This window comes from Falco biarmicus, chromosome 8, assembly GCF_023638135.1.
Source record: "Falco biarmicus isolate bFalBia1 chromosome 8, bFalBia1.pri, whole genome shotgun sequence".
Lineage (NCBI taxonomy): Eukaryota > Metazoa > Chordata > Aves > Falconiformes > Falconidae > Falco > Falco biarmicus.
In genome coordinates this window covers 6,911,648-6,925,937 of record NC_079295.1, presented here as the reverse complement: position 1 = coordinate 6,925,937, position 14,290 = coordinate 6,911,648, and the positions used below count along the sequence as shown (strand labels likewise).

The 14,290-nt window shown below is 52.0% G+C and overlaps 1 protein-coding gene across 2 annotated transcripts in view; it reads left to right on the top strand.

Moving 5' to 3' along the window:
• Positions 1-192: 192 nt before the first annotated feature.
• The window catches only part of COL6A2 (collagen type VI alpha 2 chain), a 28,407-nt gene continuing 14,309 nt past the window's right edge, over positions 193-14,290 (top strand). Inside the window, exons 1-17 of one of the 2 annotated variants that reach the window (XM_056349190.1) lie at positions 193-350; positions 4,962-5,096; positions 6,023-6,621; positions 7,199-7,219; positions 7,942-8,007; positions 8,552-8,605; positions 8,719-8,763; positions 8,948-8,974; positions 9,235-9,261; positions 9,364-9,408; positions 10,597-10,650; positions 11,033-11,095; positions 11,351-11,413; positions 12,299-12,388; positions 13,242-13,304; positions 13,715-13,777; positions 13,911-13,973. In XM_056349190.1, the coding sequence (XP_056205165.1) occupies positions 4,991-5,096; positions 6,023-6,621; positions 7,199-7,219; positions 7,942-8,007; positions 8,552-8,605; positions 8,719-8,763; positions 8,948-8,974; positions 9,235-9,261; positions 9,364-9,408; positions 10,597-10,650; positions 11,033-11,095; positions 11,351-11,413; positions 12,299-12,388; positions 13,242-13,304; positions 13,715-13,777; positions 13,911-13,973 (1,449 nt within the window). In that variant the 5' untranslated portion in view covers positions 193-350; positions 4,962-4,990. The remainder of the gene's footprint in view (positions 351-4,961; positions 5,097-6,022; positions 6,622-7,198; positions 7,220-7,941; positions 8,008-8,551; positions 8,606-8,718; positions 8,764-8,947; positions 8,975-9,234; positions 9,262-9,363; positions 9,409-10,596; positions 10,651-11,032; positions 11,096-11,350; positions 11,414-12,298; positions 12,389-13,241; positions 13,305-13,714; positions 13,778-13,910; positions 13,974-14,290) is intronic. The other variant, XM_056349189.1, reaches the window with a different exon arrangement.

Genomic DNA, 14,290 nt, shown 5'->3' with positions numbered 1-14,290 from the left:
ATGACAGCCTCGCCCCAGCCCAGCATCTGCCCCTGGGGGGGGGGGGGGGGGTGGGGGTGTGTGGGAGGGGACCCTCCCGCGGTGGCGGTGGACCCACAGTGACTCTCCGTGGATGGCTGGGGCTACTACAGAGGAAGCTGTGCCGGATTTTGGAGGAGGAGGAGGAACACAGAGGGCAGCTCCAGCCTGCCAGGGACGGGAGGGAGGGGGCTGGAGGCGGCCGCTCCGCCCCGCGCCCCGCCGCTCGCCCCCCGCCGCAGGGAGCGCCCCGCGTCCCGCCGCTCCCCAGCGCTGCGCCCCGGCCTTGGGGAGGGTTGGGGGAAGCAGAGTTCCATGACTTCGTTTTCCAGGTAAGCAGAGTTTTCTTCTCCTGGTAGAGCGGTCGGGTGGCTGTTGGCTGACGGTTCTCCAGCTGGGAATTCTCCGGTTTGGGTTTTCCAGAGCCGGGCTCTGAAATCCCAGCCGGGGGCTCTGCGGGCGGCACAGCTCCCGGGCTGCCCCGCCAGCCGCTCATCCCAGGCACATCGTGCTCAGGCAGTACCTGCTGTAAGAAAATCTATTTTTTTGCTGTTGCTCTCCACTTTTCAATAGTTCGGGCATTTTCCAAGGGGGTTTGCCAGGTGCAGGTAGCGTGAGCCACAGGCTCTGCCGGGGCCAGAGGTATAGAAATCTCTTGGTGGGGACCTGTTGAACCAAATTCTTCCCTGGGACAACTGGGTTGACCTCAGCAGCTACAGTGAAGCGATGGCAGCAGCAGCAGCACGGGACTGCGCTGCTGCTGTGCGCCTGAGCCTCTGTTCTGCTGCACCATTCCTCTTTGATTTTCGGAATTTCAGCAGATACGGATTAGTCAAACCTGTGATTCGCATCTCCTAGTTATGCTGAGTTCCATCAGCACCAGCTCCTCTGTTTTGCGGGGTAACAGCACGTTTGGAAATGCCTGTGAGCTTATTGCACTTGCATCCTCTCATCAGTTATTTATTTATTTGTTTGTTTGTTTATTTATTTATTTATTTATGGTGGCAGGGGTCTGCTTGAGTGCTGTACGTGGAGCTTTCTGGCTGCCAAAGCCAAAGCTCCAAGGGGCTCTAGTATCCCTGGGGGGCAAGCTGCCCCCCCCCCCCTTCCTCCTCCCTCCCCCAGCCTTCCTTTGGCCTGGCCTTTGCCTGGCTGAAGTTCTGAGATGGTTGGAATAGAAGGGCTGGAGAAGGGCTGGATCCCCAGCAGACGTGGGGAAACTTTCACCCTGGGTGGTGTGCCCAGGGTCTAAAACTATGGGCACGTCTGGATAGTGACTGCAACCGACACTGCAATTCCCTCCGCGTGCAACGTGCAAACTGTGGGCACGCAAACGAGGAAGACAAGGTGCGTTTATAAAATCTTCTGTTCCAGATGGGACACATTTTGGGGTTTTTCTGGTTTTATTCAGCAAGCATTTGAGCAGTGACCACTGGGCATGGCCATGAAAAGACTTGGGACTGGGTCCGTGTCAGAGCTTCAGTGCAGTTTCAAACATTATTCTGAATATAGCATAGCTACTGTAATTCTCCTTTCTTGAGAGTAATGCGATTTTTGTGGCTTTAAATAAGGTCCTTGCAGGCAGACTTAGCTTAGAGAGCAGAGAACCTGAATTTTTGTGAATCTGGGAACGATTTGCTCAGCTATAATAGATGTTGTGGTGTTGAGGGAGAAAGGCACCATGCACCAGGAGGAACATCATAAATATCGATGTGTGGGATAAGACAGACCATGGTTCTGCCTGGCCAAGCACATGAGGTGACCTTTCTGGTGCATTAAAATCTGATAATCTGTTGTGAGAGCACAGATAAACTGACAATAATTTTCACATTTGAAAGAGTCATTGCAAGTCATTTGTTTGCCATAATAATACATTTGGTTCAGTTGGTCAGGGTGGGAAGTACCCACAAGCAAAAAACTCAGGTCCTCCTGCAAGACCACCATTTTTGCAGGACTCTGTGTAGATAACTCCATATAATTTTGCAATTATGTGCGTAACAGCCAGGTCACCTGCGGTCTGAGTGTGGGAGCAGTAGACAAGACCATGCTTTTTTCTGCTGAGCATCTGAGACATTTGGTAGGAGCATAGACCTTAATGCGGGGAGGATAGTGCAAAGCAGCATCCTCAAAATCTGTTCAGAGGACCCAAAATCACTGCTCAAGGTTCCCTGGTGTTTTTTCCTTGTGTGCATCTTGTGGGGAAAGAGATGAATCACTCAGCAATACAAATACTGAGAGAAAGAAATTTCAAGATAAGTCACTGTAAGGCCTTGCTCCTACAATATCATGGTCCTGTTCTTGCAGAGGGAGAAAGGTCAAGGAAGAGCAGGGTGGGCAGACCCAAGTATTCAAGTGCAATGAGTCAGCTTCCAGCCTGCTCTTCCCATTAGTTTTCTGGACTATCAGTGTCCAAAAATTGTCTTCAACATCCAGCAAATGCATTAGTCCAAAATGCACCCTTTTGCTGGTGAAACCTGAGATTTCATTTCACCGTTTTGCAGCAGGAGGTGGGGCTTTAAGGAAAACTTCAAACATTACAAGATTTGTAACAGCATCACAAGAGCTGATAGTGCTCTGAAGATGCCAAAATAGGCACCATCACCCACCCCAGCCATGGAGACCCCTTAGACGGGAGAGGAGTCTCCAGCAGCACACACACACCCCACACGTGTCCACCCATTCTGCGTGCAACAGGACCACAAAGAAGTGAGCTGGGTCTGGTCTTTCCAGCTGTTGCTTTTCAACTTTCTGCCCGTGTAGAAGCAAAGGCCATGGTGCCTCACTGCCTCGGTTCAAAGCCCAGGGGCTGCGGGCAGGGGCAGTCCTGTGCCAGAGCTGGCCCTGGTTGCCCATGCAGCTGAACTGCTTGCTGTGGCTCTGCCTGGAGAGCAGCTCTTCTGCGCGGCAACTTTCCCACTCACACACATGTGGCAGGAGGGAGGGAGGGAGGTGGTTAAACTCGGGATGTGATGATCTGTGAGTCAGACACTTGGCCAAAGCCTCCAGTGCTCCCAGCCGCTCCAAAAGCTGATGTCTCCAGCTTCCTCAGTCGCCACTGAAGCCCGGCTCTGAAATGGTGCTGTCTGAAGGCGCGAAGCTGTTGTGTTCCACAAAAGATCAGGATCTCCTGCAGCTCTGCTTTGGGGAGGGCAAGCAAGACAAGTGAAGCCTGTAGTAAGGCTAGAGGGAGGAATCTTGATCTTAACTGAAATACCCCTTTAGCATTAAAGTATTTTATTCATATGATACTTTTACTGTTCTCTGCAGTGCAGTGAAAATTGAGCCACAGTGACCTATGCAGGGCCTTCACAAGGCCACAGTCGGGTCTCTGCAGACAGCTCTGCAGCCTCTCTGAGCTGGAGGGGGAGGAAAAGGACCCGTGTACTACTTGGTAGGGACATTTTGGTGCTGAGCTGGAGGCACATTGATGTCAGGGGGCTTTGCTGAGCCGTGCCTGTGAAGCACCTCAAGTTGATGTTCCCAAAGCATTTGGATCCACCCAGGAGATCTTCAAAGAGCGTGAAGGTTTCTTCTTCTATCTGAGATCCAGCCTGAGCATTGGCTCTTGCAGGCTTGTTAGCATATGCACAAGCCTTAGTAAGAAGGAAGGCTGTCCCTATTGTGAGGATATCAGCAGCACTAATACAAACCAGCCTTTCCAGCATAACCCAGTTTGCAGAACCCTGTGATGAACTGCAGCTTGCAGTGTAAGCTGTAACAGGGCAATGTCCCATCAGGGAATAGCTGGTTGCCACATGGAGAGAGGTCTCTAGGGAGATGCGGGGGGAGCTGAGCTGCCTGTAATCTTCAAGTAATGTCATTTCTCATGCAACTGAGGCAGTAGCTCAGCTGCATTACTAACTTGCCCTCTTTCTGCACTGCCAATGCAGTGAAATGCACTCTCAGTGTCCGTTCAAGCCTTGGACTCTTCCAAGACCTACCCAAAAATGCCATTCAAGGAAGAAGCTCTCTTTCTGGACTGTACTCGGGCCTTCTTTTCATAAAGCAGATCACTGGTGCCCCTTTTTGGTTTGCGTTGAGTTGATCACCAAGCAGAAAAGCCTCTCTGCTACCACTTGGTCTGCGTGCCATCAAGGGGCCAGACTGGTTGGTGCTATTTTCCTCTAGACATAGAGGTGAGCATCACCTCTTCTCCGTATTCTTTGCTGTGGGTAAGTGTGGCCTGAGTTTTGTCTGTGAATATCCTTTCAAATCCTGGGTTTCTCTGAACACTTATATACGTTCCCAAGAACTTTTCAGACTAGATCTCTAGCTTCTCTCCTGATTAAGTTATCATAACCCTACACAAAATACACTCCCATGTGCAGCTGGACCTTGGGGCTCAGTGATGGGTTGGATGCTAAAGATGTGCACTTTTTCAATCCTTGTTTATTCATCCCTTCACTCCACAGGTTGTGTGGGCTCCAGAGCAGCACTGTTGAGGAAGGGGGGTTGTAGTTTTCCAGTGTACGCAGGCATCACCACACGCGCATGGGGAGTTGCAGGTGGAAAGGACCTGCTCCATGCTTTCACTGGTAGTCTGGCCAAGCAGGCAGAGAGGAGCACGGATGCATATGTCTGCATGGATTGGGGGTGATGGAGTCTATGGAGGCATGAGGCAGCCAGGAGAGAAACCATGAAACCAGAAGATCCTGATGCACTGTCCATAGCTCCACCACCCTATCCCTCCCTTCAGACTGAAAGAGAAGCTAAAGCAGTTTTAAATCATTCGCCCATACTCCTATAAAGGAAATACTTTAATTTCTTAGCTTTCAAGTCAATACAAAAATCTATATTAGCAGCCCAGTGATTTGTCATGGTGATGGAGAGGTCTTGTTTTTCACAGACAGGATTTACAAGGAGCATTGGCTGGCTTTGTGTCTTCCCAGCAGAGCTAGGAGGTTGCATATCGTGTTTAACATGTAACTTCTGTTTTCCCACAGGCATCTAAATATCCAGTAGAACTGCTGAGATGTTCCGACAAGCCTTTTTTTCCACTCTCCTTTGTGTGGCTCTGGTTCCTCTCCATGCTCAGTTTAATGGGGATCCTGGAGATGTCACTTCTACCTCCTGTGCAGGTATTTAACCAGATAATTTGGGTGTCTCTCTCCTTTGTAGGCAGCAGTTTCACCGAAAACAATGGCCATGCTCAGTTGTAGAGTCCGCTCACACAGAACTGACAGTGGCACGTCTCACCTCTCCTGTCCCTTCCCTGTCACAGTGCCCTGTGGTAGCAATCCATCTGTAGGGAACACTGTCCTCCACTGAAACTCCCCTTCCTGGGTTTGCACTGGAGTGAGGAGAGGTGGAGATTGAAAAGCCTGGGGTCGGCCAGTGGCGGCTTCTCCCAGCTGCTGCAGTAACAAATACCAGCCAGTCTCCAGAGCTCAGCTCTGTTCCTGATGTCAGAAAATTGTCCGCTTTGACAATTTCAGCACTTTTCAGTTGCAGTGCAGATGAGGTGATGTATGTGCCCAGCCTGACTTTTTAAAAAAAAAGGGTGAGATTTTCATGATTGCTTCAGCACTCAGCAGATCTTAGGATTTTGAAGTTCTGGGCACTGGAGAGTCATCCGATCCAAACACAGATGTTACTGCTAGTGCTAGGTGGGACTGGTGGTTTTTCCAGTATCACACTTGAGTACGATCTTTTTGAAAATGTTTAGAAATCAGAGAGCAAGCAGCAGCCTAGCAGGCAAGCAGAGCAAAAGTCATACCCTTGCTCTTCTTCATTCGAATCTGGCACTCAGACCTCAGTTTCCTCATTTACTCCAACCCAGGTGGGAACAAATTAGTAAAGTTAGCCATTAGTAAAAGCTGCAACACCCTCGCAGGAAGCTGACTTTCAAGCCTCGTGCTGTTGTTTGCTCTCTTCACAAATCCATGTGCTGCTCTCTATACGCTGTCTATATATGCTTCTCGGTCCAGCTTTCTGAGGGACAGTGAAGGGGGTGCAGTGATGAGTGAAGTGCTCTGACATGATTTGAGTAAATGTCTCCATGTAGAAAAGAGGAACTGCCCCATCAACGTGTACTTCATCATTGACACCTCGGAGAGCATTGCCCTGCAGACTGTGCCTATTCAGAGCCTCGTGGATCAAATGAAGAAATTCATCCCTGAGTTCATCAATAAACTGGAGAGTGAGCTCTACCAGAACCAAGTCTACATCACTTGGCAGTTTGGTGGACTTCATTACTCAGACGTGGTGGAAATTTACAGCCCTTTAACGAGCAGCAAAGACATATACCTCCCCAGGCTGTATGCTATCAACTACCTTGGCCGAGGCACCTTCACGGACTGCGCTATCTCCAACATGACAGAGCAGATCCAGACCCAGATGGCCTCAGGTGTGAACTTTGCAATAGTCATCACCGATGGCCATGTCACTGGCAGCCCCTGTGGGGGGATGAAGATGCAGGCTGAGAGGGCGCGAGACATGGGGATCAAGCTCTTCGCAGTGGCCCCCAGCAAGAACGTCTACGAGCAGGGGCTGCGGGAGATTGCCAATCTGCCCCACGAGCTGTACCGCAACAACTATGCCATCACGCAGAAAGACACCCTGGACATCGATATGAATACCATTGACAGGATAATCCAGGCTATGGTACGGCATGCCCCCTGGGGTGCAGGGACTATAAGGGGGGACAAGAGAAGCAGCGCATGGATGGGGGGGAGGTGCTTTCTGAGCAGCCCCACGGTGGGTTTTGGCAGGGCTCTAGAGAGCACCTCTACCCAGGAAAAGCCTCCATTTTCCTCCTCTTTTTTTACGTCCTTTCAGCACTTATGGGCCAAAGGGAGTCTCAGCACCTCTGGCTTCTCTAGTCAGGTGCTCAACCAACACTCCCTGGTTTGTGCCTCTGTTCCCGGCATGTCTGGGCAGGCTGCCACCCTAGTGCCGGCTCTGGCTGAAGGCCAGACCCATACCCCAGCCTGGTCCCCACCCAGGGGTGCGTGGAAGAATGCGCAGCACTGAGGTATGGGCTCACCATCAGCATGGTCTTTGAAGCCCCACCTGTGAGACAGTGTTAACCAAGGACTCTGCTGGGAACATCTTTAAAGTCATGGGACCTTTACCACCTCCTCTCCCTTGAAGTCATGCACACTTCGAGGGTGCGATGCTGTTTTTCTCTAGGGAATGACCACCTTAACTGATTATGTTCTTCCTCTTTTGTCCTTTGCAGAAACATGAAGCCTACGGAGAGGTGAGTGAGCAGCATCTCCTACACTGTTGCCACATGACACAGATTTAAGTTGCCGCACTTACAGAAGACCAGCTCGTGCCCCGAAGCAGCAGGGCAGGTTTTGCAGCGAGCTGCATGGGATGGGGCTCTGCCCACCTGTGGATCCCTGCAGAGCCTGGGGGCCTGTCCCCTTACCCAGTGGTTAAAATGGCATACTGGACTTTTCATTCTTTGCCTCCCCCTCACCTGCAATGAATTCAGGTCTATTGAACAGACCCATTTCATCACTTCGGAGGCACGTTTTGTAGGTGCTGTACAAGCTGAAGCTCCTGCCCTGCTGGTATCACGCAGACAGGGATTGGCATACATAGGGAGGAGTGTGTGGAGCAATACTCCAGAGGGCATGCACATGCCCTGATCGCCCCAGAAGAGCAAGCCCACACCACCTCGCCTGACACTTAGCAGTCTTGTTCTTTCAGTTTGGGCCCAGAGCCAAGCCATAATGAATGTGCTTGTGGCAACTTTCTGCTTTTAATTTATGGGCAGCGTTTTTCTGCCTGCTTGTTGCTGTCCCGATTCTGACCCAGCTGGAGCCACAGTAGCTTTCGGCACTGTGGCCACAGGGAGAGGTGTGTGGAGAGCCGTGGTGCAGAGCTGAGCTTCAGGTGCACGCTGGCTCAGCACACAGAGCAGCCACCACGTGGCTTTATAAACCACCTCCTGTTTATTTTGTTTTATTTCAGTGCTACAAGATGAGCTGCCTGGAGATTGCAGGTCCACCTGGTCCCAAAGGATACCGAGGGCAGAAGGTATGTCGCCCTAACCTGTGGGAAGAGAATAATGCCAGTGCCTGCCACAGACACTGTAGGATGCCCCAGATCCCACCTCAGGCATAGCCCCCAGGTGGGATATAACTCCCCAGCATCTATCTTGGCCCTGGGAGACTGCCATGCTGCAGTGAATGGAGCACACAGCCAGCACCAGTGTGTCCTCATGTCCGTGCTGAGGCTGATGCATTGACATCAGTGCAGAGAGGCATCCGAGCATCAGCTGTGCCAGCCACAGCCAGCACCTTCAGTGCCTGAGGGCAACAGGAGTCAGGCAGCAGTTGTCTCTGACTGTCCCACCATCACAAGCAAAGCTCTCAGGTGTGCAGGGTGTCCCACCCTCCTGTGTGCACCCCTCCCCATACAGTCTTTCCCTGACTTCCCCAGAATAAAGCAGGTCCCACTCCACTGACACGCTGCCCCAGGCTCTGTAGGAGCAGTCACAGCGAGCCTGATGCTCCCAGAAACTGCCGTTTTCTCAGTCAGCACCAAGTCCGGACTTATGTTTGTTTTTTTCTTTCCTTAGGGTGCAAAGGGGAACATGGGTGAGCCAGGCTCCCCTGGGCTGAAGGGACGACAGGTGAGTTGTGGAAAGTCCTGTCCCCCCTGCCGCAGCCAGTGGTGCTGCCCTTGCATTAGCTGGGGCCAAATCTCTACCGCGCTCAAGCTAACTCTCCACATCTTCTTCTTAAGGGTGACCCAGGTATTGAAGGTCCGATTGGATACCCTGGTCCCAAGGTAAGAATCCTATAGCCAGTGGCTGAGCTCTTTGCATTTGTTGATCTTTGGTAAAGCAGGGGGAGCTCTGCTTTTTCCCCTCACCTGCCCATTTCGCACCCCAGACCCCCAGAGCTCCACTGCCTTCACTCCTGCCGATGGGCAGGCACTAACACAGCATTTTTCTTCTTTTCTTCTTGTCTAGGGTGTCCCGGGGCTGAAAGGAGAGAAGGTGAGAAAGAAGAGACTGAAAGGATGTCTGGGTGCTTGGCAGAGGACACACACATTTCTGTTACAAAGAGGGAGAGTTTAGCTGTAATGAGGAGAATAACAATCCTATTAATGTGTCATTGCAGACTTTCAGGGGCATCTCAAAGCCTGTCTCCTTCAGGCATTGCTGATGATCTTGTGAAGTGTTGATGTTTTTACCAAGCTAAACAGGAGGGAGGGCTGTAGGCAGACTGGCTGACTTTTGTTCTCTTCTTCCCCCAGGGAGAGATTGGATCTGATGGACGGAGGGTAAGAAAGGACATTTTCTAACTTGCATGTTGTTCCAGCTACCAACCCTTCAGTGTGTGTTAACATGTCACTGATCCCTCTTCTTCTCCTCATTGATCCCAGGGTGCCGCTGGTTTGGCAGGCAGGAACGGCACTGATGGACAGAAGGTAACAGCACCGGGAGCACCCTGTAATGTTGCTCCTGATGTTTCATTGTTTTACCCTGCCTGGTCCCCACAGGTTGTTCTGTTTATCTCATCCCACACGGTAGCTTTTTGTTCTGACCAGGGTTTCTGTGAAGTTTTTTGCACATCATTCTGCATGGCCTGTAGAAATATTTGAGCTGGCTGGAGATGCATTAATTCAGGTCACAGAAGCGCTAGCCCTTCGTCAGCAAGCTCTGGGCAGGAACGAGATGTGTAACCCGGGGTGTGCTCCTGCTGCAGGAGGGGATACAGCCAGATCATCCGGGTGTAGATATCTGTCTTGAGTGTTAGTGACCCCTACAGGACACACACACACACAGAGTGTTCCGCAGAAATTTGCTTTCCAAGGCACTTCGTCACAGAATCCAAAATCTCATCTCTAAGCTACTGCTTGTCCTTAATATTAAAACCCTAAAGCCAGGTCCAAGTACCTTGTAGCAGCCCCTGAAATCCTCTGACCCCTCTATGGTGAGTGTAGATGGACACAACCCCCTTAGATCTGTGTGCCGTGCAGATGTGCCGCAGGGTGACAGCCTAGCCCGAGGTGGCCAGGCTTCAGCTGGCTTTGTCTGCTGCCCAGCACGCGTTGGGTTGGCTCTCAGCGCTTTCTTACATGCTCAGCCAAGTACATCTGTGAGATAACGCCTCCAACGCCTGCTGAAGCTCTAAAACACCAGCGTCCTTCAGCCCCCACCACTCTCTAGCCGAGGCGAGCTGCCTAAGCACTACGGGCAAAGCTGTTTTAGGGTGCAGAGCCCGGCAGTCACAGCTCCCACAGCATCCGCCGGGCAGCGGGGTTACCGCAATGAGCTGCTCTGGCGCAACGTGCACGGCAAAGGACCAGCGCAATCGTGGACGTGAGTGACTGCCAAATCTAGCCTCAAGGGATGTGTCCATCACCCAGGGCACGTGTGTGGGATGAACATGCTTGAATTCCCACCAACACCCATGCTGGAGCTACTTTGTCCTCCTCCCTTTGCTTCTGCATAGCACACTCCTGTTTAAGGAATACACTTGCTATTTATTCTCTAGCTAATGACAGGTATGGTCAGCAGATGATGTTAAAACTCAGTAACTTAACAAGAAAAGCCGTATTTTCCCTTCAGACACCTACAGCTTCTCTTTCTTCTTTTGAATGCTATCTCTCCAGGGCAAGCTGGGGAGAATTGGACCGCCGGGCTGCAAGGGAGACCCCGGTGACAAGGTAGGAATGCTTTACTCTTTCATTCAGCACATCAGTTGTGTAGCTGCTGAATCAGTTGCACATTTATAAGGATGGCCAACGAAAGGTTACTGGCCCATTTTCCTACAGATTGCATGATCTGATCCTAGGCCTGGGATCCCCAGAATGGGGAGCACAGCCTGATTGGTTTTGTGCCTCCTTTGTGGGCGACTGAGCTGGGATCCCCCAGCATCCATCCCCTCCACATGGAGAGGAGGAGCTGCTCCTTTTGTCATCACCAGCAGCAAGGAAACACTGTTTTAGTCTCCAGAACAACTTTCTAAGCCAATTGACTTTTTTTGCAGGAAAAGTGTATATTGTTGCCACTGCAAAATGTGTGGTTCTTTGTCCTTTCCCTCCCTAGGGCCCTGATGGCTACCCAGGAGATGCAGGAGACCAAGGTGAAAGAGGAGATGAAGGCATAAAGGTACAAGTGCTCTGAGCAGCAAGCAGAGCGTGTGGGCCGAGGCCATGGGCAGGGACAGCTGCCTGTGTTTACTCTTAAATCCATCGCTACTCATGGAGCCCGCAGGCTCTGGGGTGTGGATCCCATCACCAGAGACAGGAGCTGAGGAAAGAGCCTTGCTGGCGCTGCTCCTTGGGCTCCTCATGGTGCACGTCAGTGGTACATGGCAACATGTTGCTGACGCAGGCAATGACTGTTGTTCTCTGGCTGTTTCAGGGAGATCCTGGCCGACCTGGTCGCAGCGGACCCCCAGGACCTCCAGGAGAAAAAGGAAGCCCGGTAGGTTCATGCAACGTTCAGATGTCTCCAGTGTCTTACTGAGGTCTGCTCCATGCAGCGTGGAGCTGGGGCGGTATCAGCTGCAGCACAAAGGTGACTGCTTGCCAAGGCATCCTGGTGATTCTGAAAATTAGCCCACTGGCATGGAGAAAGAACAAGCCTCTGGGTGGCCAAATGAGCTTTCCTGTCATGTGTGTCCCCACCAGTACATTTTGTAGGCAACAGGAGAAGGGACTGCGCAACATCCCTGCAGCTGCCCAGAGCCAAATAAATATGGGTTTTGAGCAGAGAAAAGCAAGCAAAATACACTTAGGAGGATTTACATTCCTAGCTGATCCATTGCACTGCATCTTTCCTCCTTTTCCCATCATCTCCTGGGTAGAAAGGCCCTGTTTGGCTGTGATTTCCCCTACTACAGTTTCATGACTTCCTCAGTGTTTGTGGCCATGCCAGTGTTTGCAGGCTGTTTCTATTCATGTGAGTAAAAGTTAATGATGAATTTCTCAGAGATCTAACACAGGCTTTGCCCACTGTACTTGACCTTACAGCCCAAGGTTGCTATGCTGATGGCCGGTTATTTCAGAGGTAGTGGAGGAGGCTGAAGTAACCCTCCAGCTTTAGGCAGGGCTGGACAGATGCTGTAAGGAAGAGCTGACAAGCCTTTGCACTGGGTGATGGAGGAAAGGTGACACAGCGTCACGCTGCTCCAAGGCTGGAGCCTGTGCACATAGCATTGACATATAGGCATGGCGGGTGCGTGGAAGTATAAATTCTGTGCTCATACACTCCTCTCCTCAAGGGTGGACTGCTTGGCACAGGAGAAGAGGTGCACGTGTGCACCTTGACCTCTCTTCTGACAAATTGTGTTTCTTTTTCTTCTCCAAGGGACTTCCAGGCAACCCTGGAGCTCAAGGGCCTGCTGGAAGCAAGGGAAGCAAAGGTGAACCAGGACCTCCTGGACCCAAAGGAGAGCCTGTAAGTGTCTGAATAAGTCCCTGGACAGTGGGCACACCACAGGAGCCTGATGCAGTTTCATGGATGAGCACTGAGAAAGTCCCCTGTTTAGCCTGCCTGCCCTGCCTTCTGCATCCCAAAAGATGGATGTGCAGATGCAGATCCCCTTGTCTCCGCCATCTTCATAGAGCAGTACTTCCATAATCCCAGGCCTGATGTTGACCATTTCACCTTAGAGAAGCATCCTGTATTCCCACACAACCACAAATGCCTCTGTGGATGCCCAGGGACACTTTGGTTGCAAGGTCCCCAAACTGCTGCCTTCTTGCAGGAGCTCACAGAGTGGAGATCTGGTGGCCATTAAGGCAGAGCTGTCTGAAAAGGGCAGTGTCATGACATCAATTTTGCCACACAGACTCAAGCTAATGTGGTGGGCCACTGCAAAATTTGGGGAGCAGGTGAGAGGCGATGTTCCTTGGCAGAACACAGCAGCACAGCTCCACCAGCACCAAGAGGCCAGAGGCCAGCTGGCTTGTGCCCTTGTGCAAGATCCAGTGGGGAAAGCAACGCTGGATGAGCTGGAAGTACAGCAGAGTGTTTAACCCTCAGGGAATGAACCACCAGTGTTTGTGGTCACTGCAGTGACCACCCCACTGATAGAATAGTCTGGCTGTGGCTTCCCAAAAGCCAAAGGCAAGATCTCAAGCAGTGTCAGCGTGGCCATCCCCGCTGCCCTGCTGCCCGGTGCATGCTCGCTAAGGGGGCAAGGAGAAGTCTCTTGGGTCGGGTGGGAGAAGGCAAGGCAGCCAGGTGTCATCCATCCGGTAGCATCCACCTTTGCATCCCATTTATGTAACTTTCTGTGTCTGCCAAGGGTCGACGTGGAGATCCAGGGACGAAAGGCAGCAAAGGCACTCCCGGGGGCAAAGGAGAAAGGGTAAGTAAAGCACCTGCCCAGACTATTGCAAATGAGCCCAAGATGCACGGGGCTGGTGTGTGTGATGCGCCACTGCCCAGCGACGAAGTATCCAGCACCAGAGCTGGGAATAGCACATCCCAGTGGGCTCTGCGTGGGTGCTCTGCTCCCACTGTGCCTGCTGTCTGCCCTGATGCCAGCAGGTACAGCCTCCTCTTCCAGGGCTTGATCCAGAGAGGCGATGAAGGGCAGCAAAGCTGAAGGCTAAGAGACCTGTTCAGAGGGCACACTGCCCTACACTGTGTTTCAAGCTGAAAAATGCCAGATTTGAGGATGGCATCATGCCTCCTCACTCCAAGGAGCAGTGCCACGTACACAAACAACACTGGAGACATCCCTGACCAGGAATAATATCTTTGCCCTCCTCACAGGGAGATCCTGGTCCTGAAGGTCCCCGTGGCCTGCCTGGCGAGGTTGGAAGCAAAGGAGCAAGGGTAAGCCTGGAGCAGGGGTTAGTGACAGCCAGGAGGGAAGGAGAGTGCTGCTGCCATCCAGGGCAGCTCACTTGTATTTCCTCCTCGTGCACACCTGCCTCCATATGTTCTTGCATCTTTCTTTGTTTTGCAGGGAGACCAAGGACTGCCAGGTCCCCGAGGCCCTTCAGGTGCCGTGGGAGAGCCAGGCAAGATAGTAAGTCATCCTCGGGCATCTGCGTAACCATCTCCTCCTCCTGCAGCGAGAGCTTGCCCTGCTGACATAAGCTGGCTGCACTGTCCCTCCTGAGGGAAGCCTGCCTGACCTTGTCTCAGGGATGCTCAAAAATTAGCCCAGAGGCCCCTGGCTAGCTCTTCCTGGGGCAAGGAGAAACTGCAGGAGCCAGGAGTCCCTGCTTCTCCATCACTCCAGTCCCAGGCATTCCCATGACAACATGGAAGGGAACACATCAGAGCGGGTCACGGGGTGAGGAAAGCTTGGACTCCCTGGGCTCCCATTTGTCCTGGGCTGGA